The sequence below is a fragment of the Triplophysa rosa genome, linkage group LG4 (assembly GCF_024868665.1).
Source record: "Triplophysa rosa linkage group LG4, Trosa_1v2, whole genome shotgun sequence".
NCBI lineage: Eukaryota > Metazoa > Chordata > Actinopteri > Cypriniformes > Nemacheilidae > Triplophysa > Triplophysa rosa.
Window position 1 is genome coordinate 6,667,246 of NC_079893.1, and position 26,225 is coordinate 6,693,470.

General features: G+C 37.4%; 1 protein-coding gene across 2 annotated transcripts; it reads right to left on the reverse strand.

Annotated features, from left to right (window-relative positions):
* Positions 1 to 1,946: 1,946 nt before the first annotated feature.
* grk4 (G protein-coupled receptor kinase 4) lies at positions 1,947 to 24,226 on the reverse strand. Of its 2 annotated transcripts, none has more exons than XM_057331380.1 (16): positions 23,847 to 24,226; positions 17,164 to 17,259; positions 15,621 to 15,733; positions 14,685 to 14,762; positions 14,410 to 14,510; positions 13,452 to 13,544; positions 12,844 to 12,907; positions 10,257 to 10,397; positions 7,171 to 7,361; positions 5,328 to 5,365; positions 4,809 to 4,898; positions 4,514 to 4,722; positions 4,266 to 4,403; positions 3,778 to 3,915; positions 3,095 to 3,275; positions 1,947 to 2,764 (listed from the first exon to the last, which is right to left on the reverse strand). In XM_057331380.1, exons 1-15 carry the CDS (start codon positions 23,896 to 23,898, stop codon positions 3,096 to 3,098), a joined length of 1,722 nt encoding a protein of 573 aa, XP_057187363.1. In that variant the 5' UTR covers positions 23,899 to 24,226; the 3' UTR covers positions 1,947 to 2,764; position 3,095. The 2 variants fall into 2 exon arrangements, with proteins under 2 accessions (XP_057187363.1, XP_057187362.1); XM_057331379.1 differs by having other exon boundaries at positions 1,948 to 2,764; positions 3,144 to 3,275; positions 23,847 to 24,225.
* Between the last annotated feature and the right edge of the window lie 1,999 nt (positions 24,227 to 26,225).

Below are 26,225 nucleotides of genomic sequence, written 5' to 3' on the forward strand. Positions count from 1 at the left end.
ATAGATGCATCTCAGAAACTTCAAAGTTTCAAACAAACCTCCAGTTAGAGACACGTGGGTCTACTTTAGCGGTGGTTACCATAAAAGCGTGCTACCATACATTTAGGTAAAAGTCTACTAAAAACAGATTTTAAGCAGTTAAACTGTTCAAAACAGGTATTGTTTATATCAGGTGAGGCAAGTTATCATAGATTCTGAATATTACATTATTATTTACAATATGTTTTAATTACACTATATGTTGACCAAAATATGTTTTAATATATTTTTTTTTTACACATTTCAAACTTCATTTGTTTTAATATTGTTTCATGTTTCATTTTAACTTTTTTTAAATAAAAGCCTATATGAGGTTTAATGAGAGGCTTTTATTAAAAATCCCTATAAATTATGACAACATGTCCCCCAGAAAACCAATGTGTGTTCAATCAACTGTACAACTGTACTCCTCTGCAACTATGGTATAAATGTTCAATCGTTTTTTTCTATTCACTGCATAAAAAGTGTAACAACTAACCCCAAATCTCCTATACGCTAAAACAAAAACATCATGAACTTTTCCAAAAGTACTTTTAATGGGCATATGTCAAAACAAATGATTACTAAAGTGAGTGCTTGTCCTCTTGTGAAACCATGGGTACAGTAGAACATGCACACATGTGGAAATAACTGAAGACAAATTTTCACAGCTTTGCAAATGGGACCATAAAGATCCGAGAGAAAATGACAAGGGTGGGGGGTTAGAGGGAATGTCAGTGAACCAAACAAAATAATTCCTATTTGAGTTGTTCTAGAAAGCCATCAAATATGTAAAAGAACTGCGTCAAAACAAAACAAGCGATTTACAAAGGCATTTGTGGAAGTCTAGAAAAGTTCGACTGTATCCCGTGTTTTAGTTTGTTTCCAAGGAATGACGGTAGAGGTAAATCTTCTTTATTACTCTGAATGGAAGCATTAACTTCACTGCGATAATGCCATACAAAAATAAAAAATAATAAAAACAATAATAAACAAACAAATGCGCAACAACAAGCTATGATGTGCATGTGTACGATAAACAGATTGCACAGTTATATTTTATTAGACGATTATCCGACACTGAATGTGTCTCGTGGCCTGAGGCTTAAAATAAAGAATAAAAGTCTATAGCAACAACGTCCAAGCGCTTCAGTCTTTCTGCAGGACGGGTACACATTCGCTCAACCACTCTGTTTGGAGTATTAACTAAAATATGACACCTAAGGCAATATCAACAGCTCATTTGTAAGCAAATGTAAAGAGTAAGCAAATTTAGGTTGTTTATATTGGCTTGGTTAAAACCACTGTAAAGCCTGCAGATGGCACTGCAGGTAACCATGGCAACAGATGCAAAAGCTTTGGGAAGATCTCAGGATTCATTACTCCACTCCTACTGTAACATTCCTAAACAGCTGTCCTAACTCTTCCCATGAAAATAAAACTTATCTAACTAGTAATATATTGATATATTGGTTTTAGGCAGATTAATTGGAGGAGATTTGTCTGATTTTAGATATTTTGAGACTGCAACAGACCAACATACCCACGTTACAAAATTGTAGTATCCAACAGCATTTACCATAGTAAACTGTAGGTTTTTCGGACCTTACAACAGTGAATATTTAGGAATACTACATATCCATTTAGTACAGTTATTTCTACAGAACACTACAGTAAATTACAGTTTATGATAGTAAATACTAGTGCTGTCAAATCGATTAATCGCAATTAATCGGTTCCAAAATAAATGTTTGTGTTTATATAATGTAATGTGTGTGTGCCGTGCATATGTATATATAAATACACTAACATAAATGTATTTTTAAGAAATACATATATTGTTTGTACATAATCTACATATATATATATATATATATATATATATATATATATAAATGTACATTTAAATACATTTTATGTAAATATTTGTTATATATACCCCATGTATTTGTGTGCATATATATACTGTATATATAAATATACACATCACACACATATATAAACATAAAAATGTAATTTAGAATCGATTAATCGTGATTAATCGATTCCAAATTACATTTTTTATGTTTAACAGCACTAGTAAATACAATAGTATACTACAGTATTATATCATGTGGGCGTTGCTCAACTTATTAGCTTTACCTCCCTTTTAAACATGCTTGTCAGCAAATAATGTGTCCGTTTTTACATTTGTAGTCAATTCTGAATAAATATTGTGTAAAATACAAAACATTTGGCAATAAAAAAATGCTGTTATTAAGTGAACACATATTGCCCTTGACCAACCTGCCCTCCAAATATCCAAACTTGTTGACTACTAATAAAAATAGCTTTTATGCACCACATCTATCGAGCCAAACAATCAAACATACATCCAAAGGCGGCGCTAACAGGACGCCAGCATTAAAAACAAAAGTGAATGTTGATATTGTGCTTCAAAAGAAATACACGTTTCATATTCGGATGAAAGTAAGAATAAAAACATTATATATGCATTCAAGTGGTATTTCTATGGCTTTTTGTACAACCTTTAGTGAAAATATACATCTACACGTAATTCAAGTACAAATGTACAAAAGTCTTTAAACTCATACCCTTTTAATTATTGTACAGTTTAATACAGTTCATAAATACAGTTGGACATTCATACGTTTAGCTTTCTGATTGGCAGCTGATGGAAAGTGGGAGTGGTTTCAAGTCAAGACGGCTCCTCCACTTCCTCGCTGTTGGCACTCCTAAAACAAACCTGCAGGTGAGGAGGAACAGGAACAGTGATCGTTCACATAAAGTCAGAATAGCTGAAAGGATTTTAACAATAAATATGACACGCATCACCTTCAATCAATCAAACTATATGGGTTAAAGAAATTAAAGTTACTCTGGGGTTTGCGTCTCTCTGGTTAGGGTTAGTTGGAGTAAACTTACATTAAACGCTTAGTTTGTTATTGCATAGAAGAGTTTAATACAAATAAAAACACTTAACGATGGACATGCAGAGACTGAATGATAAAAAGAAATAGATTACCAAAATTAGAAAAGACAAGAACAAAGCCTGTTAGAAAAGAGGCAGAAATACCTCAAGCCCCACCCCCTTTGACCACGGCAGCCGGCGCGTTAACACTTGCCTCTCGGTGGAACAGACGGTAGAAGAATCCTCGCTTGGGCACCGGGATGGGCCTGTTTACATCTAGATCAGAACACAGCACGCCGTCCATCTCAAAAACATTGATCTCCTTAAAGCACTCCATCTCAATCATCTGAAAAAAACAAATACACAATATTGAATATTATTTATCAAAAACTTCAGACGCAGTTGCAACTGACTAGCCAGAATGAAGTATTCCAGCCAGCCATGTAATAAATAACAAGTAACAATATAGCTGCAAGCGGCAATTATCGGGGTCCTTGGCAAAATGGGCAATAAAACTCAACTAGATCCTGTGGATAGATCAAGTGAAAACATATAAATAAAACTATTTGTGATATGTTATGTCAAAACCATTATGGAGGGTTTGTCCGAATGTACAACTACAGCCAATACCCTTTGAATCGAACCACAGATCACATAATCTTGTTCTCCCAAGAAAATGACAAATGAAGCTGGTTTCATGTTTACAGTTGTCAATGACAGGAACTTTGCAGCAACATATTTCAGATACTGAACATGTATACTGTTAATGTTTCGTGCTTGGACGCCTAACAAGATTCTGTAACATGAGTTATACACCCTGTTTTTCAGGTATGACCAGAGTGAAGTACCTCATTCTGCCAGGGGATGGAGACACCTCCTGTTACAAACTTATGATAAAAGTCATCATCTGTAGGGTCCAGGTTTACGCCTTTCACTGTGGAAAACTGCTCTATATCCAAAACATCCTTGCAGTACACTGCACGTGGCTGTGAGAGAAAGCAGATACAGACACGTCTTTGTATAACAATTGCAAAGTTGAACTAAGTGTATTTCTTGAACTTTTCCATGTACAAACCATTTTGCAAGAATTAAACACTGGTCCAGAAGCACTTCCTGTTCAAGTTCTTTAACACTACACAAACATTAGAAGAAAATACAAGTTCCAACTGAATCAAAATGTTAAACAAACATCTTGAAGACTGCACATGTGAGATAAAAACTGAAACAGGAAGTGCTTCTGGACCAGTGTTGTTTACATCTTGCAAAATGGCCTACTGCGCTAGATCTGATATGGATCTCCTTATGTCAACATGAAACAAGCCAATCATCGACATACATCAGGACAAAAGGGTGGGTCAAGCATGTTGGCCTCCAATCGCTTGAAATTGATATCGTGGAAAATAGGATGCAGTTTCACTTCGGCCGCTCCACTACCTTGACACCCCAAACGCTCCTTTGGATCTTTACATAACAACTGTCGAGAAAAGAGGAAAATATGACAAATCTCACTTTTACCTCATAATCACTGTCATACCGACTTTATGGAAGCGACAGAACTGAGCAGTAAAAGAATCACGTGTGCACCTGTCGGCAGATGTCTTTATCAACCTCAGAAAACTTCTCTGAATATTCCTCCTGCTCCTCACACACACGTCGGTCCACCTCCTCTCTCTTCACTCGCTCTTTACGGCGGCGGAACGGAGACTGACCCTGGATCATCTCATATATCAGGCAACCCAAACCCCACCAGTCAGGACTGAACGTGTAACTCTCATTCTGAATGACCTCCGGAGCTAAAACACACAATTTGTGAAAACAAGGTCTTTCAAAAACACACGCTCAAATGTACCAGTTAATGTAGAACACGATTGGCTCTTACCCATATATCCCACCGTCCCGACGCGCCCTCGTATTGTCTCACCCTCTGGAATCTGGACAGCCAATCCCAGATCAGAAATACGGATGTGCCCTGGGGACCAATATCTAATTAAACAACCGGTCTCGTTCCTAACAAGCCTAAACATGACACACTTGAAGCTAAAAGCAAAAAGAATGTTCTGAAGGAGATAAATGCTCCGGTTAAAGAGGTTTAACAAGAAAAACTACATTTCTTTATTTTTGAGAGAAAATATAAGTGGTGTTTGTCTGTGCAAAGCACACTGGAACACTGGGTGGTTGCTAAGAGTGTATAAATTAATTTAACAATAGATAATATTTGTCCCCTGGGTATTATTTACCTTTATAAGGATGTTTTTCTATAACTTTATAAAAACAAATAGCATGCTGTGTTTTGTCTACAATAGATTAAATCATTCTGGCAGACAGTAAAGCAGTTTTGATGCAAGTTATCTAAAGTTTTAATATTTTTTAAGATACAATGGTTAAAAAAGTGGCTTACCACGGTCATTTAAAAGAATATTTTCAGGTTTGAGGTCTCTGGAAAAAAGAAAAAATACAACTTTTAAAAGTAAAACATTAACAAAGATCTTTTTTTACTTTTACATGGGCTCAAGGTTTCATTACAAATACGGCTGAATATAATATAACATTAGGGTTAGTAAACATTGTGACCCGTTTTTGTGGGCTTAGGTGGAGGCAGAAAGAAACCCCTGACCGCATCCCTAATGCTAGGTAGCACGTTTTGTTGCTTGCTTGCTTTTTGACGATGACTAGAAAAAATCAGATTACATTTTCACATGTAAGGTCACTCACTGTCTAGGACCGCGATTGTTTTTGAAAAAGTAACTTTACGCAAGGAACCCGGCCGACCTGTACGCGCTCACTCAATGGATCCAGGGACGAACTGACAGGATTACCACCAGTTAAGTGGCCTGACATCACCTACCAGACAGAAACCAAGCGTGTATAGTAAAGATAAACTGAGAGCGTATACATCTATAGATGCCTGCGTGTACTAACAGTGGCAAACGTTAGCAAATGCATTTACTTGACAAACCTGACACATAACATGAGCCTTCTCACTGTTCCCTCTACCTTTACTTAATGCACATGTGACAACTAAAGAAAAAGATATGACAGTTTCCTTTATGTTTAGTCTCTGGCCAATAGTTAACTGCTAGTTGTATAACTAACAAAGTTAGCTAGCATACACTATGCGTTCAAAAGTTAACGCTATGTGAAAAATAACCTTGTTCTGATTTGGGCATACGTGAGATATTTTAAGACACATACCCAAATCATAATCCACACCAACAAAAGACAGTAGTTTTTTTATCTTAAGTATTATGAAGTGAAACGCGAGCATTTTTCATGATCGTTTCTGTTCAGTCCGCTCGTTTTATTGTGTTTATCTACAGCTGTCGTAAGTGTTTTTGTTTGGCAATTGCAGCAGGTATGTGTTAAAATATCAAAATGGAGACTGTATTCTGTCGATTGTGGCACTAAACAACACAACAAGATGATATTTTAAACTCTTTATGTAGAATCTGTGCTGGTTTGTCTTGGCCTCCTCCAATTTTCCCTTTCTTTTGCACCTCTAGGTAATGCCGTGACGTAAGCGTGACGTCGGCGCAAAAGGGGTCTATACAGCCACAAAAAATATAAGACACCACTCCAAAATGATTGTCTTTTTTTTCAAAATTTACTATTTATAGGTATCCGTTTAATTAAAATGATAATTTATGTTTTATTTTGTGACATTTCTCCCAAATGTTGTTTTTTGTTGCATTTATTTGCAAAATCTGACTTTGCAAAAGTTCATATTCACGTTGTTTTTACATGTATTTCAGGATCAGTTCAATTGAATATATGATGGAATAATAATTTCATGCATTTTTGCATTCTCTCAGTCTTTCACGTTGCTGTTGGCTGACTTTACGTCATTCCTGAGGTTTGATTTTGTTTTAATCCAACAGACACTGGACTGAAATGGCCACAATACATCTAGAAATGCTTGTTAAAGACAAAATCGGAGTGGTCTCTTTATTTTTTCCGTGGCTGTATCGCTATCACTGCTGAACCCATGTAATTCCATCCACACTGTCCTCATAATTTGCCTATTTTGAATGAAATACGAAGAAAAAAAAGAGCGAATTTGGTTATATTTGTTTGAAATGCTGCACGGTGCGTATCAAAAAAAGACCGACAGCAGAGCCCTATATATGAAAACATATACGACATAATATTCAAATCTGACGGCACAGGCAAATTGCTACACCTGCCACACAAGAATCAAATAATACATGCTAAATGACCAAGAGATATAAATAAAGCATAGGCACCTGTAGACGATCCTCTCCCGATGAAGATCCTCCAAGCCGCAGCAGATCTCCGCAGCGTAGAAGATGGCACGTTGTTCATCGAAGCCAGAGTTCCCCATGTTATAGATATGAAACTTGAGGTCGCCGCCATTCATTATCGTCAACACTAAACAAAGAGCGTCCTTGGTCTCATATGCATATGCCAAATTAACCTACAAAAGACCCGAGAAAGAGAGGAACATAGGTGCATTGTTATCTATTCATGAACTAAAGGGACACTTCACCCACATATAAATATTTGTCATAATTTCTTCACCCTCGTGTCATTCAGAACATGCATAACATGCATTCAGATGGTTTTGGGTCCATATAATGTAAGTTAAAGTTGACCAACGTTCTTAAAATATATGAAAATATCTTCTTTTGCTTATGATTTGCAGAAGAAAGTCATACAGGTTTGAAATAACATAAGGGTGAGTAAATGATGACGTTTTTGGGTGACCTATACCTTTAGGGTAGAATTTAATTTCAAGTACAACTGTGTATACACATTCAGCCAATGGTGTATCTATTATTGCATCTCTACGGAGGTTTAAAGTAAAAAAAACAGACGTTCTCACTGCAGCGTATTAACATACGGGATTCACACCTTTCAGTGGTCATAGTGGCTACACCCAATGTTGTTACCAGACAGAACATTACACGTGAAGTGTTTGGTTCCAAATTTAGATAACTCTAAAAGAAGTTTCTTTTTATTGTTCATTCCAATTAATATCAATCAAACTGCAGTTGGTTTGTTTTGATTTAAGCCATAATAACTAAAAGATACAGCTAACTAACACAATAAAAACATGATATCATAATAAAAAACATGATTTTTGAGTTCCAAAATGAGATAACACAAACTCTTCATATATAATAATTACACACGCACGCACGCACACACACACACACACACGCACAGACTATCCCCGTGGGGACAGTCCATAGGCGTAATGTTTTTTATACTGTACAAACTGTACATTCTATCCCCTATCCCTAACCTTATCCCTAAACCTAAAGATCATAGAACACTTTTTGCATTTTTAGATTTGTAAAAAATATTGTTCTGTACAATTTATAAGCTTTTTTGCCCATGGGGACCTCAATTTTGGTCCCCACGGTGACACGAGTCCCCATGTGTTGGTGTGTATTCAGGTTTAGGTCCCCACCGGGATATACAAACATGAACACGCACACACGCACACACACACACACACACACACACACACGCACGCACGCACACACACACAAACAAATCAACTAGTAAGAGACATCAGAGACTGCAAATCCTGGGTCCCATCATGCACAGCTCACATGAGTCAAAGCATTTTGTTGGAGTTACTTGTCGTCTTCAACTTTTAAACACGGGTCTGTTTATACTTATACAGACTGAGCTCTGGGGCGGAGAAGAGAGAGAGAGAAAGTGTATATGTGTGTGTGGGTTTAGAGCACTTGACTCTGCTCTCTAAAGCTGCTGTTTGGTCAGCGTTGCCAGGCAACAGCGATGTTCTCATGTGTGAAGTAGTTCATGAGGAGCAACTGCTCCTGCCTGTGGCATGAACACACACACGCACATACGCACACACACACACGCGCATACTGTACATACACTTTTGCACTCACTCTTTTAAATTTAGACACACGCTGCATTTCTAACAGACACTACAGCGGTAGGCACCTTGGTGTGTGTACGGCTGTGTGTGTGTCAGCGTGTGGGTGGATGAACAGAGGCTCAGGTGCTTTACAGCTGTAGTGAAATGAATCAGAAGGGGATGAGGGCTGACATTACTCTGCAGGCACTCGGAGCTGTGTGAGCATGTTTTGCTAGCTGGTGTCTATTAAAATCTCCATTTTATGAGGTGCTGGAATGTTGAAGATTTCAAAAGAAAATGGAAAACAATGAGCAGCTATAATATCATTTTGGAGGAGTTCATAGAAAATAGATCAATAAAAATCATTTTGCGGAAGAACAAAAGAAGGTTTTCTTTTTTTGCAATGAAAGTGAATGGGGGTGGGGGCTTTTATGTAAAAAATATGTTTCATATAAAGAAAAGAAAATGGTCTATGTAATTTAAAGCTATATTATAAGTCTTCTATAGCCATGCAGTAGCTATTGTAAAAAAACAGAACAATATTGCTTGCTGAAAATATGCTTGTTACAATGTGCCATGCCATGTCAATGACATTAACCCAGTTGTTTAGATTCAAGGTTTAGGTTTATTTCCATAGAATAAAAATGATATAAAAACGTTTCGAAAAATGAGATAAATAACTGGCTCTTCTATACAGTGAAATAGTTTGCTTTGCTTTGCTTCGATTTTTGTTTTAAGCATTTCTCACAAAGCAACCTACAAAACAATCATGGAATACTTACAACATTGCAGGGCACAATTTTAACTTTATACAGAACAATGTTTGTACCGTGATCTTCCTTGTGTCTAATAATACAATTTGAAAATATGAATTTTGAGTGCAAATCTTCAGGAGATTGTTGATGCAGTTAAAAAGTATATATGCAAATGTATAAAACAAAAAGCGCAGCATACAGTAAATGACTTTTATGAAGTTTCTACAGAATAAAACAAAGATAAGCTGTAATACCAATAAAAAATCAAGAATATCAGTGAAGCTGTTTAAATGTCTTCAAGTATGTTGAGACTTTATGGTTGTTTTAGTGATATACTGTGTTTTATTTAAAAATTATTTTGCCATTAAAATTGCTTAAATTCTTCTTTTTGCACTACAAATATTCAAGGAATGTTTATCACGCATGTTGTGGATCAGATCCAAACATATGTTTTAAAGCAGAGACATCTTTCTGTGATTTTATAAAAGTTTCATACAAATTCAAATTACTATTTGGACAAGAATAAGCATCTGAGATCTGCCGAAAAATATGCTGGATTTATTTTTCAATTGTAATAAGAACCTCATGGAGACTAACACAGAGAGAATGTGTGTCAAACATTCATTGCACAAATGATACAGACAACACAAACATGCAACTGTGAGTGGTAGGTTAGGATAAAGTAAAAAATGAGGAATAAAAAGAAAGTAGTACTTACTACAAAACTACTGTTAACTTTTTCTAAAATGCGTTTTTCATTTAATGCCATTGCTTCACCTTTTCTTTTCTTCACTCGTTTCTTCTCCAGCTTTTTACAGGCGTACATCTTACCAGTGGCACGAACCTGGCAAGCACAAACCTGAGAAAACATCGATAGGAAAGAAAAAAATATTTCACTCAAGCATACAAAATGTTGGCGCTATTGTAGTCTAGACATGGACGCACGCAGCTTTGGAAAAACTACAGCTCATGAGCAGTCCCGCACTTTTGCTAGTTTCGCGACAGGAAAACGGTCGGCATGCCCGGGCGCATGGTCTAAACGGGTTGTCCCGATTCTCTTAATGAGTAATGGGTGTTTTTTTGGGCGTAGCGTGCATTAAACCAATCAGAGTCTCATCTCTCATTCCCTTTAAAGCGATAGTTCACCCAAAAACTCACCCTTATTTACTTATTTACTCACCCCCAGGCCATCTGAGATGTAGGTGACATTTTTTTTAGTAGAACCATAAAGAAGATTGTTTGGTAAATCCGCAGCCCTCTTTGCTTCATATAATGGGAGTCTATGGGGTCCACCTGTCTAAGAGTTCCTAAAGCACATAATTCCAAAAAAGCGGCTTCTGGCGACATGTTGACGTCTTGTGAAGCGAATCGTTCGATATTTTCATAAAACTGAACGTCATTTTTAATAATATTAGCCATACTGTGCAGCCTCTGCACACGATCGCAATCTTCTTCTTGTAGTATTTGGTGGCGGATGGCATACCAGGGTCTGGGCAGCGGATTTACCAAAACATCTTATTTATTGTTCTACTCAAGTCAAAATGTCACCTACGTCACGGATGGCCTGGGGGTGAGTACATAAACAGCAAATTTAAATTTTGGGGTGAACTATCCCTTTAAGAGCCAGTTGCGCTCGCGCCATGGTGGATTCGCAATTTACACTGTGGACTTTGCAAGAGCAAAGACTGGACGCTTCTCCGGAGAGGAAAGGCATCTACAGGACAAGCCGGATTTTTATCTTTATGTCCAAAATAATCATCTTTTACATTGTACTCCATTTATTTTTATATTATGTTTTATATTATGCATGTTTGTGTGCTGTTGCGCTTCCCTCTGTGTAATAACCCGCCCAAAGGCGCATTTTCTACTAACGGGCTCTTTAAATAACAAAAAAATATTGCGCCATTGACTTTAGACCTGGTTTGAGTTGGTCTATGGCGCAGTCTATTTTCAGTTCCTCATAATAGCAACGCGCCAACAATGCGCCTGAAAACACCTCTTTTTTAGAACAACACGCCCATGGGCGCACAAATGAGCGCAAATTCATTTGCTATTTAAACAACGCACCGCAGGACGGGAAAATGAGAACTGCGTCGGGCTGAAACTAGCAAAAACATTTGCGCTGTGCCTTGCGCCACGTGTACGATAGGGCCCTAAGTGTTAAAGATTTTAGCATTTGTGAGCAGTAGTAGGCTGTGGTGTTTGTTGTGACAGTTTTGAACAAAAAGGCACAAAAAAACTTGATATTTCAGATGCCAGAAAGTTTTGTTAAAAGTTATATTTACATTGTGTCTGAAAAACAAGGAATGTCTTATTATCTTAATACACACTAAAGTCATCACAATAACTTATATAAACAAGCTTTTTCAATTGGAGTTATATATTCAATATATAATGCAAAAAACAATCAATTTTTTATATAAAATATAATTATATAGTTACAGTATATTATATTGACATGCACATTATCTGAGTTCATTAAAAAAAAAAAAAAAGACCTTAAGTGAAGCTGACATGAAAATCTTTACAAAAGAATTGCAAACAGAGAGAGTCTATGCTTGTTCAATAATAAGCAATTACTTATTTCATGAATTGTGGTAATTCTAATTGATTCTAATTGGACTTGTATTGTAAACTTAAATAAAAGTGAATATTTTAGATTTAATTTTTGTTCTTTAATTTTAATTTCCCTCTTTTATTCGTATGAACTATTTAAACACATTTAAAATCTATTCTCAAAGATTTTTTCCAAAACTGTAGTGCACCAACAGCAAAAAAACCTGCAGATTCCTTTTGGCCCAGTTCATGAGTCACATTGACTTTCCGAACCTTGTTACTATGACTGGTTACTATGAACTATCGTTGCATTACGTATAAATATATAAAAATATATATACTTATATAATCAAATAAATAAATACTAGGGATGTAACGATTTCAAAATATCATTGTATGATAATACCTCGGTATAATGTCCACGGTACGATATTGGTTGCAATATTTAAAATGACAAATGATGACTTGGAAATGTGCCATAAGCATCCTATTTTCTTTAACATCTTAGAGGTATGAGATGGGTCAAAAGACCAAAAAACTCCCTTTTATAAAATAAAATAATTGCACCAGATGGACCTTGCCAAAGTTAACATCTGTTATTTTTTCTAAAATTTTCTATGTTAGGTCCGGAAGACCTACTGTTTCATACAGTCATGTGACCACAACAATATTGAGACAATTTTGCTATTGCGATTACACGATATCGATAATATTCTTACATCCCTAATAAATACTGAAGCAAAACTCACCTCACCAAATCCGCCCTTTCCCAACACCCTATAGTGTCTAAATGTGTTTTTGGTTACTGGTTGCCTGTAAATGAAATACACATGAAATTATTAACCATGAAGTAGGAAGACAATTCTTAATCATAAGATGCCTTAAAGGTCCAGAGTATGAAGCGGCATCTAGCAGTGAGGTTGCGAATTGCAACTAACGGCTCACTCCACCCCTGCCATTCGAAACACTACGGTGGGTGACACAGAACCAACAAGTCATCACGTTTTCGCTTCTTTGCCAAAGGAGATAACATATTTATGAAACGCCCTCTGTAGAGCAGTTTGTCCCTTTAGGGCTACTGTAGAAACAACATGGTGAATTCCATGTAAGGGGACCCGCGGTGTACTTAGATACAAATAGCTCATTCTAAGGTAATAAAAACATAACACTTCATTATGTAAGCTCTTTATACACCTCTGAAGATATAGTAATGTATATAATATTGCATTTCTGTAGATCCTCCAAAAAATGACACACTTGACCTTTAATGTAATTGAGGGACTTATTTGTAAACAGCAAAAAAAAAAAAAAGAGTCGAATTGCTCCACCAATCAGAACGTCAGATGGAGACACTTACCTCTCTAACCACTTCCACTGGAGGAAACGCGAGAAATACATAGTCTCCTGATACGCTGAGAACGGAGCTCCGCTTAAATATTCACGAACTATCCTGAAAAAGACAGAGAAAGACGTTTCATAACAAAACGACACATTGTTACAAAACTAAATGCTTGAAAGGCAACAGAAAAATATATAGCAAACCACCTCTACTGGAGCTGGTTAAGCGTTTTGTCATGCTACATCCCTACTTTCTCTAAAAAACTGTGGGTTTTGAAAAAGCTGTCATAGCATCACTGAAATTATTGTGTGTAAAAGCGCAAATGAATCTAATGCATCTCTTGCTTTCATATCCTCTCACACACGCCATCACGCTCAAATACACAAACACTTTACCAAACTCTGTGTCCACAGAGATTCAACAGGAAGGATTAAAGAACTCCACCTCACCCCCTTTCAAAGAGAAAGGAAGTGTAAACTAAACAGAACTCGAACACAAACACACAAAACTGTTTGGATTCAATGTCACGTGTTTACATTACTCGGACCTACACGGGACTATATCTAACGGGTCACTCCATAACCATCCGTCTTCACGATAATACCAGCGCAAACCTTCATTTAACTTAACAAAACTAACCACAAACGGTGATCTACACCCATAAGCCTACTTCACAGTTATGACAACCCGAATGTAAATAAAGTACACGACTAGAGCGTGTTTACAAGTGAACCGGCCAACTGCATGGTCGGAAGCCAAAAAATAATAAACGACAGAATGCAGCTATGCAACATTTACGGCAAAGAAGTACTAACTGTGTCATTGCGAGTGTGTTTCTGTACTGTTTTATGTATACGGTGTGCAGAGTGTGAATTTTCAGAGACCCCGCTGTACCCAATGGACTATCCCACAATGCAATGCATTCGACTTTGACCCTAAACTTTCGACAGGCTGCTTTAAAAGCATGAGCGTTTACCTAGTGCACTCCTGGAAAAGCTCTTTGCAAGGAGTCTGTTCCAGTTTCTGCCTGCAATCCCCCACCACGTCCTGAGCGATGTCTGGCAGATGAGCTGCTGACTACATGGGGAAAAGAGTACGAGAGACAGGGAAGAAAAACAGGAAGAGGGGTTGATAGAAAACAGCGTGTTATTCCAACGTTCCAACATTAATTCTGTACAGGAATTTTTCAGAGGCATGCGCACGCACGAGTGTCAGAACAGGTGTGTGGGAAAAAATGGCGTAAATATTTACCCCGTTATTAAAATATGTGTCTAAAATATTTAAACCGGCGTCTCTCCTCTTCTCATCCGGAGCCACCTGATACATCGCCTAGAGAAACACAAAAATAATTCTGAAATGAGAAATATATGAACGATTTCATCCGACGCACGCGCATGGCCCAAAGTTAACTTTCAGTCAGTGTTTGTTTATCGGTCTGGATAGTGGCTAATAATATAACGATTTATATTTTAATCGATTTAAATGAACATTTATTTCTATCAATATTTTATTGCATAATCATGTGTTGAATTTTATTGTATGTTAATTACATTAAATAAACAATTTGTTGAATAGGTCATGTAACATTTAAGTTTAGCCAAGTAATGTTCTTCTACTGGTAACCTAAAATAATACTGGCTAGACATACTTTTAACTTTCAAGTCAATGTAATTTACTTGTTATTTCTTTCGCTTGTTATCGGAAGTCATCTACAGGGACTTTATGCTTTGCGGATGTGAACCAGGAGTTAAGTTTGGGCCACAAAAGCGCACATGTGCAGTTGCGTTTGTTTATGCTGTTGCCTTGAAACCATCTATACTGTAATTCTTAGATCTTGTCAGTAGTTCAGGACATGTGAGAGTCAGTAAGAGCAGAGATTTTTTCTCTATTGATATGTTATATTTCACATTTTTCTCTATAAATATGTTTAAGCAAAATTTTTAGTATGTTTACAAATTTTACTTAATACAAATTACTTGTCGAGCACCAATTAACAGGGCGTGAAAATGCTTGTCTCTACAACTTCCAACGAATTTTAGACAGTATTGTTTCAGGTTTTACTGTCTCATGGCATAAAAAGCCAGAATAGTTATATAGTTAGAATGGGCCATGTTTGTTATACAGAGAGCTTTCAGATGGTATAAGTATCAGAGAATCTTATCATGTGTTTGTGGGGTGATTTCATACCACAGCATCCAGAAACTCGATGCATCGTCGTAACTTGGGCTGAGTGTCGCAAAACTGACGAAACAACTGACGACCAATCGGCTGCTTCTCACAAAGGCTAGTGTAGTCCCTCTCTGAAAAATACATACAAACATTTTAGCACATAATAATAATCAATTATTAAAAAGCGAGACATTATTTAAAGGGTCTTTGTTAAATATTGAATTTTCCCAAACCTTTTGAGAAAAAGTTTATTGACCTTGACGACAATTAGGGCTGGGCGGTATGACGGAAGATATTTTTCTATTCCGCGGTATGTAAATAAGTAGGCGTGGTTAACTCGGCGCTCTGCAAGTTGGGCTTTATGAAGATATCAATCGAAGAAAAGTTAGGTATAAGATATATAATTATAATGGGAGATTTTTACCGTGAAATATATCGTTACCGTGAAATAAAATTACTCATTCCGTGAAATAGATTTTTGGTCACCTCAAACCTCAAATTTTTTTTGTTACTTTAAGAATGTAGTTTTGTTTACAAATTCATACTCACTCTGGATTTGTGTCTATACAACATATTTTAAGCATAACAGCACAAGGCTTTAGAGTCAAGAATTCAAGTGTTTTCACCGCTCATCTTAATGGCATAGCACCAAAAATCTTTTCCAAAAAGCACACAGTTTCATCCAAGTCAGAAAGAGTGGAAAACAGTCCAGAAAAACTAAAGGGTTTTTGATACAAACATCCTCAATGAACATTCTAAGCGGACCTAAGGGAAATCCTAAAATGATAAAAATGCATGACATGACCCTTTTTTGGAGTGCAAAGCCTGGTACAAGGCTGTTCTGCAAAATAGGACGGAATTACCCTACAGTCAGCACACAGTCACATCCAGAACAATATGTAAATCGCAGTGACGGTGAGCAGAGACCTCAAACTAAGCCCTTGTGGCTCTCTGAAACAGCCCTGGTGCATTCTGGGCCAAGAGGATACAGCTTCAGCCGGGACTTCATTACTGTGCCAAGATCTGCAGCTGTCTGACGCAAACACACACACCTGGCCACATACCAGCATACATTTTTAACTGAAGACAACATTATAAGTGGTATAAACCTGGGCCTTTATTGAAGAATAGACAATATTTACAGTTAGTTTGGTGCCAGACAGCACATTTACATCTCAAACATCCGTGAAAGAGATTATAATTTGGAAAGCATCACGATTTTAATGTTGTGAACAAATATCTGCCAATTTTTTTTTTAGAAGCAGATTTACGCAAGTGCTTAAAGATGGGGTAACACACGCAGTTTCTGCATATCTCATTTTAATCTTGAGTATCTATACAGTAGTATTGACATTTATAAGAGAGAGATACAGCTGTGCGCTTTTTTTCTGGAAAAAGACGAGCTGCTTTTTATGTACTTAAAACTTCAGTGCATAAATGTCCCTGTACCCTGGTCCGTTTGGACACAGATTTAAGCAAACGGCAGTTCCTGGGCATTAACCTTTTAAAAAAACTTTTCTTGAATTTATTTTTTAAATGCTCTTAGACACATCTGTCTTACCAATGGTGCGTCTCAGCTCCTCACACTGACTGATATGTGGCAGTTTCAGCATCTCTTTCCATTTCTTGCTCCGGCCATTCCGTTTCCCACCTCCTCCTATTAGAGAGAAAGTTAAAGAATGTAAATAAAGCACTGAAGAAAATATTTTAAAAAAGCTCAAGAGCTGGATAAAATATTATTTGACAAAGTTTCCATTTTTACCACTCCAGGTCAAAATTAGCTGTATTCAACTTCCTTTGTCAACTTCATAATTTTTGGCATGACTTCCCCCATTCTCTCATTCATCACAAGACAATAAGCTTTTATAGGGGATGGATGGACATAATGGTCAGGTCAAGTTATTGGTATACTGTTAGGATTAGTCTACAGTAAACATGTTTTCTTAATCATAATTCATATTCTGTAGATCAAAGACAAGAAATACATTTGAGTATGAGACTTGAAACACAAAAATAAACATACAGACCACATACAGTACATAAGAGATCAGGCATTTTAATACACTACAGTAACATAAATACAAGAACTGACATCATTCTTTGGTCTCCAAGGTCCTTTTAATTATTTTACCAGACATCTGAAATATTTCTTAACAGTGATCATGACAGATGTCGAAGGTCAAACCTGTAACCTGTAAAATAATCTTAAGTGGCTCAATAATTCTGAAGTAGCTCAACTGGTACAGCGTGGCACGAGCAACAGCAAATCATGGGTTTGTTTCCCAGGGAATGAATCTACTAATAATAAAATATAAAACATTCTATCCTGAATGCTTTGCATAAAAGCTTCCACCACATGCATAAATGTAAATAATTAGAGATCCTGTTGACACATAATTGTAAAATGCAAAACACATAAGAAGCAAATAAGAGCGGTATCAAGCAAAAATGTAGAACCGGCATTCCTTGTAGCCTTGTTAAGTTCTTTTCCAGGCCGTCCTGTAATTTTAATGACTGCAAATGCCAGCAACTAACTGCAATCTAAAACACACGCACTGAAAAATGCATATCTTGATTCCACTACAAGTCAGATAAAGCATCTGCCAAATGCATGCATGTAATGTGAATGTAAATTCTGACTGTCCCAAGTGATATGAACTCTGTTGTTGTTAGCTAATACAATTCTCAAACACAAAACAGCAGGTTTCATAAATGCACTACGCTGAAAGAACAGTCTCTAGACATCTACACCAGCACATTTTCCATATGTTGTGCCTCTATAGGAAGCTGCCTGGTTCAACTTAAAACATTGCTAAATCATATAAAGATCAGTAACATAGATATACCGTTGAGTTGGCTATAAGTTACTATACTCCAAATAATAGCATGCATTTTATACGAATAAATACAGGTATGTTTAACTAAAGTCCTTAAAGGGGCCATTTCATGAAAATCGGACTTTTCCATGTTTAAGTGCTATAATCGGGTCTCTGGTGTAGGGCTGGGAGGAATGACGGGAATATTCCGTTACCGCAGAATAAAATGTCAACCGTAAGAGATTTTTCTATTCCGTGTATTCCGCGTTATGTTATGATGAAAAAAACATGTGAATTAATGCACCCATAACAAAGTAACAAATCAAATACTGATTTTTTCTCGTTTCGTGATTCGCTTCAGTCCGGCGCTTTCTCTCACCCGCAGTGCTCGTGCAAGGGTGCAGCAGGTATCTGCGCCTGCATATTAAAAAAGCTCATTCTCACGTATTTCATAAGTCAGATTGTTTTGTAGAGCGGTTAATAGTTTTAGTAAAGTTCAACTTTAGGACGAACCGAGGCAAAACTTGCGTTGAAATGCGTGATGATGCTCACATCGCTCTTACGTGACGCGCCCCAAACGCCCGTTTTGGGAGACGCGTGTGGAGTCACCAGAGCACGGTTTTTCCTGGCTCAAAATGAGGCGGAGGTGGTGCCATCCTTACCTTGGTATTCCGCCCACCCCTACTCAGAGATGGAGTTTGAACCTTCTCACTAAGGTTCGGCTAGTTATTTATCTATTGTGGTTAATTGCAGGTCGTGTCAAAAAATTTGGTCTAGATAAATAGCTGTATTCTGCTTGTTTAACTCGTGTATGACAATTTCTTCCAAATACGATAGTTTTGAGCTTCTGGTACGATAGTTGAACATTTCCAATCTGGCAACAATGTTACTCAATGTCATTGCAAACCTGTATGACTTTCTTCTGTATAACACAAAAGTAGATATTTTCAAAAACATTGGTAACCAAACAACATTGGCCCCCATTAACTTCCATTGTATGGATGCAAAACCAGATACATTTCTCAAAATATCTTCTTTTGTGCTCTAAAGAAAGAGTCACATACAGGTTTTGAACGCCATTCCTTTAAAATAGGGATGCACCGAATTGAAAATGAAAATAAAAATGAAACACTTGGCCGAATACAGAACACCGAACATGGTTTTTTGCATTTCTTCTATTTATATTAGGGCTGTCAATCGATTAAAATATTTAATCGCGATTAATCGCACGATTGTAATGAGTTAACTCGTGATTAATCGCAACTTAATCGCACATTTTTATCCGTTCTAAATGTACCTTAAATGAATACTTTTCAAGTTTTTAATACTCTAATCAACATGGGCATGGACAAATATTGATGCTTTATGCAAATGTATATTGTTTATTATTAGTGAAACCATAATCAACATAGAGCATGAAGACTAGACATGTTTCAAAGGTCATAGATGTTTTTCAAAGAACTTGTACATGTCTATTAAACACATGAAAGAAAAACACAGGTTGGTCAGTGGGCTAATTTTGAATTCAATATTCCACTGTCTGACTACCTGCAGAAAGTGCTCAGCGCAAACGTCAGCATAGTGCCTCTCGTCTGTCTTCATGACGGTCAAAGCGTACGACCGTAGTTTCCAGTGTGTGTCAAAATAATGAGCCGTGACCCCCAGGTAGCTATGGTTACTGAGGGAAGTCCAGTAATCTCTGGTGAGCGCAACCGTGTTTGTCTGTCTTATCGCCTCCTCGACTTTCGCTTTCTCCTCTTCGTAAGAGTCGTGAATCTTGCTTGTAACAGTGGCTCTCGAAGGTAGTTCATATGTGTAATCGTTAGATGCGATGCGAATAATTTCAAGTAGACCCTCGTCCTCCACTACATTAACTGGCCTACATGCTGTAGCCACCCATTTAGCTATCGATGTGGTGAGTCTGTTGCTTGTGGAGTTGTCCATCCGTCTCTGCTGAAAACAATCTAGTGTGGTCTACCGCGAGGAAGAGGAGAGCTCTCTGCGTCAGTTGTATGCTTCGCCATCAAGTGATATTTTAAACTCGACGTGCTGCGGTGATAACTTAATTCACATCGACAATAAATGCAGATCACTTTAGTCTTGTCGACAGAACCATCAGACATCGTTTTATATATGAATTTTACGTTCAGAAAACCTATTTCTTTCTCCATTTCTGTTTGCTGCTGCATCGTTTACTTTCTCAAACTACGGGCAAGGCCAAGGGTCAAACAGAAAATGTGCGCTGCGTTAATCGCACGTTAATAAAATTAGTGCCGTTAAAAGGAATTTGCGTTAACGCGTTATTAACGCGTTAATTTTGACAGCCCTAATTTATATAGACAATTTTTTCACTATTGCATGAACTGAATGATCAAAATGTGTTTTTTAATTTTGTCTTGCTTTTCAATATAATACAATTGAACTTAAAACATAAAATTGAACAAACCAAGTAAATAAAAATAAAAATATTGAGCCCTCTCCCTTATTCAATGGACTAACTGACTCCAGAAAGAATGTAATGTACTCTGGTCGCCTACAACAAAGTACTTCATTAAAAAGATAAATGTCATTCAAGCAATGCATGCTGAGGCTGATGACAACCATTTCAGTTCACGTCTCTCTAAACCCCGCCCACAAAAGCTGACCATTCTCTCAGAAGGTGTACTAGGGATACACAGACATAACTTGACATGTCACATTGTTTAGTACAAGGAACTGTGTGTACGCCACCACTGTGCGATGTCAAAGGATGTGGGGAGTGGAGGGGCTTCAGGCATTTTTGCTCCCGCCTAAGGTATAGTCTACCGGTAAATAAGCTTTCGTCCTGAAATTTACTCCCGCGCCGCGTGTCTTTCTCTGACACTTTAAAATGCTTCCACATACTGCTGACATGTTAACTGCATTAATAAAGCGTGCGTGTCTCTTTGCGCAGGCTGCTGATTGATCGCATCAGTTCGATAAATGTATTCGGCCATATTTCACTTATTCACCGAACATGCCTTTTTGCTATTTTCAGCCGAATCCGAACATTCGGTGCATCCATACTTTAAAACTAGGGATGTAACGATTCACCGTGAGCCGGTTGAAAATCGGTTATAATGAGTGACGATTCAATTCGGTTGAGGCTTGAACTGAATCGCAATACATTCTTTGAACAGCAGGGGCCGCTATTTTCACTGCAAACCTAAACGTGGATGCTGATATTTCTTAAATGCAAATAAATCCAAGAAAAGCACAGACAGTATTAGTTTGTTTATATTAAAGAGACTTTTTCTATTATTAATTTGTTATAAAATCGCAGTTTACTTTTGTTATTTGAAATAAAACATTATTTTATTATGCAAAGAAACATAAAGCATTTAAGAAATAATGCAAGGGAAGTTGTTCATTTCTAATTTGTTTCAACTCATTTTTTAAAAATAAATCGTGAGTAAATCGTGAATAAATCGCATCGTGAGATCAGAATCGTGAATCGCATCGCATCGTGAGCTGAGTGAATCGTTACATCCCTATTTAAAACAGCTGTAAAATGTGCCGTACATCCCTCAGTTGTATAAATGATCTCTATCGCTTTTCCTTTTATTTAATCACTTCTTCAAATGAACAGTTCACTCAAAAATGTAATTCTGGCATCATTTACCCACCCTCTGGAAGTCTTTTGAAATCTAATTTGAGTTCCACGGAAGAAAGTCATACATGTTTGGAAAAACAAAGCTAAATAAAAGCTGACAGACATTTTTAACATGGCCTTTAATGTTGAAGAGTTCAAGCCAAAGTTTATCAAAATTTGCTGCTCCGTCAGCCATCCACAGCTGACTGCGTCTGTGCATGAGGGAGAAAACAGATGGGTGTGTTTATCACAGAACTTCCCAAGAAACAACAAACTCTGTTCAGAAAGCACCTCTAGTTCGCAACAGGCGTCTTTAAGACCCCCCAAACCCCCCAAGACAACAAAATCAACGGCAAACAATTTGTTATTGGAAAAATGTTTTAGCAATAGCATTGTTGTTGATTCAATATAATTAATTACAGTGATGTGTTTGTCACTTCACAGCTAGCCACGGATTTCAGCTGGGTTAGTTTGCACGAAATCAACCATACATCATGCCCACTTACATAAAGTCACACCATTACTACAGTTATTAGTACAACTTCAACTTTGAGATGTTGGACGTGTACATGAAGGAGAGAGTAAACAAGGAACATTCCGATTTTTACTGCTGTATTTTCCTTTCTGAAGATTTAGACGGTGTGGTTGAGCAGTCAAAATTGGATTGTATCATAAATAGACCTGTCAAAACAGTATATTATAACAAGACCCTTAATTGTTAAGAATTATAAAAAGCTGATGCAAAAACGTATAATTCAACAATTTATTCAGATATCCAGTATCAAAAATCTTATAATGCAAAAGCAACTTAAAACTGTTCAACAGAACAACCCAATTTCTGTTCTTTAGAACAGACAAAAAAAACAACTGCCCAATCGGTTACTTGCTCTATTAAATCCAGAAGCAAAGAACACTAAAACAATCCAACGAAATAGACACCTTTACCTTACCAAGCTGTTTTTAACTAATAAAATTTATGAAAACATGCAGTTTTGCATTTGCGTTTTGGCATTTAGTATTTGCAATTCAACCCATGACCTTGGCGCTGCAAACCAATGCTCTATTAACTGCTACAGGAGTGTCTAAACATAACATACTTATTATAGATACTCAAAAGATATACTCAATGAGGGTCTACATGAAATCCAAACGATGTTCAGTTATTGTTAAATGTTAACTGATGCATTGAAGTGATGCATAATTTATCACATGTAAGACTGTAATCCAGTAATCCTAAACTACGACTGATTTCTCCTAATAATGTCAATATACTTCTATCCTTTGTGCGCAGATAAAGAGGCAACCTTGCGGCCTACAACTGCAGTTCAACCTCCCTCCCAGGTAAAGAACAGTGGGTGTACACTGCAGTCTCCCCGTTATGAATCCAGAGAAAAATCATGATATTAACCTCCATTTGGAGTTTGACACTACAGGCTGCGCGCAGTACATGCGTTATGGCGATTCATACTGTATATGTAAGGAGACTAAATACGTAAGAAATTAAAGATAACGATACAGATGTGGCGAATACAGAAAGCGCCGCAGATCGCATTCCCGCGTCTACATACTATTGCTACTGTAACATTGTATCAGTTGCGCGATTGTGACGCGTGCCAACATCGTAAAATACATAACAAACAACCGCAAAGGCCTACAGTTTTACATATGAATCTATTAATTTCAGCGCCATTATCTGCCGTTTACATGCAGCGATCGACCGACAGGGCAACAGTGAAAGTTAACGTGAGATTCATGATGAAGACATGACGCTCGCCAGATGCCAAGCGCTTCGCCGATAATTCAATACGATGTCCTTACCTTCCCTCGCCTTTAGCAGCACGGTGTTGGCCACGATATTCTCAATCTCCATTGTCAGAAAAAAGATCCCGTGCAGTCCCGATACATTTCACTTGAGAGGAAAAAGACGAGGATGGTCGCGCTGTTGGCGGCGATGATGGTGATGATATCGGTGGTGGTGAGGATGGTTATGATCGGCGTGTGTTCGGCGTTGGCACATTGCAGGTTAATTGTATTCCTCCATATCTCGCCGTTGAACCCCCACCTTTCCGCTCGCCGTGGACATGTACTTCTCTCCCCTTGTTAGCATTCAGCGCTCACCAGTCCTTCCTGTGTCGAGCACTCGCTTACACCGTCAGTTCTAGAGGAGGAGGGATCATCTTACAATCTTACGTCTCTCTCTCTCTCTCTCTCTCTCTCTCTCTCTCTCTCTCTCTCTCTCTCTCTGTCTCTCTGTCTCTCTCTCTCTCTCTCTCTCTCTCTCTCTCTCTCTCTCTCTCTCTCTCTCTCTCTCAAACACACACACACACACAACTCTCACGTGCTCGCACCTTCCACACTACATTTTTAATCGCATCTGCCAATAGTTTCGTTAAAAAATTGAATTGAACATTGAAATTGTCATTATTTTCTAACCTTCGTGCTCTTACGAAAACCATAGTAACAACAAATGTATGGGGTTCCATTTGTGCCAAAAATGTGTTGACTGCTTTATGCCTTGTATTATACATTTCTCTTTGTCTACGGTCATTGCCTACTTGTTCAGGTAGCACGGACGACAGAACGGACGACAGCAAGGACGACAGACAGGACGACAGCACGGACGACAGAACGGACGACAGAACGGATGACAGCAAGGACGACAGACACGACAGCACAGACGACAGACAGGACGACAGACAGGACGACAACAAGGATGACAGAACAGAACGACAATAAGGACAACAGTGGAAAAGACGGCAGGACGACATATTAAGATGACTTCAACAGACAACATACACGTCAACATATGCTGATTTACCTGAACAAGTAGGCAATGACCGTAGACAAAGCCAAATGTATAGTACAAGGCATAAAGCAGTCGACACATTTTTGGCACAAATAGAACCCCATACAAATGTACTATGGTCTCTGGTTGGATAAACTATATAACCATAGTTTATCCATAGTATTTGTAATGAACGTATGGTAATGCAAATGTTAAAACTTATGCTTACTTAAGTTTGACTAAAATGGTTAATTTTTCTAGGGGTGTCGATCCATATTAGCATGATGTTTTTGTTCTGTTTAGAGACCTTACATAATGAAGCGTTATGTTTTTATTACTTTAGAATGGACTATTTCTATCTACAAACACCGCGGGTCCCCTTGCATGGAATTCGGCATGTTGTTTGTACAGTAGCCCTATACGGACAAACTGCTCTACAGAGTGCGTTTCGTTAATGCCTTCGGCAAAGAAGCGAAAAGGTGACATCTTAGCCCTGTGTCAGCCACCCTAGTCCTTTGAAAAGAAATGTCAACACTGGACCTTTAACAGAAGTTTCAGTTTTGGAATCTATACAGGTTTTCCTAGTTAAAGAACCAAAAATGGTTCCACTACAAATTTTATTATTAATTCCAAATTTTATTATTAATTTTTATTTTTTATTATTTTATTTAAAAAAATCTTTATAAAACAAACAAAACAGAATGTAGTTTCAGTGGTAAATCACAGTTAAACAAGCTCTTAATAGAGAGCAGGCATCATATGGACTTCATTACCGCTCAGAGTCATCATTAGATCCAAAAATGGTTGCCATATACTGTAAAATTTATCAAGGTTACTCATAATTCCCTAACAGATTCACTCCATGTGCAGGTCATAAACTGAGCAACAGTATCCGATTTCCAAAGTTTTAATGATTTAATGACTCTTTGCAAATGTTATGTCCCTTATAATGGCACATTGTACAGAAACATTGACGTGTCACGGACACATGTGAGAACCAACGACTAGGATTTTATAGCTTTGGCAGAGGTGAAGATTATCAGTAATGACTTTGAAACAGAACCTACAAGCAAAATACACCATTTTATGATGTTTTTACACTAGAAGCAACTAAATGATCCAAAGATGAATGAACATCAAATTAACCACATTTATAAACACAGAATTTAAGCAAATACTACGTACTTTAAATGGTTTCAACCCACATGCACCTGCAGTACAGTCATGCCAACACATGCAGACTCCTCATTGCATTAGTATGATGAACAATTTCTCCAATTGGTTGAATAATTGACTGCCTCCAATGAGAAGCGCTAAGTGTGCAGTCACTTTATAAAGATTTTCATTAAGTGGGTTACATGCAAGATACTGTATATACAGTTCAATGACTGTAATGATTTGCTGACTCATAG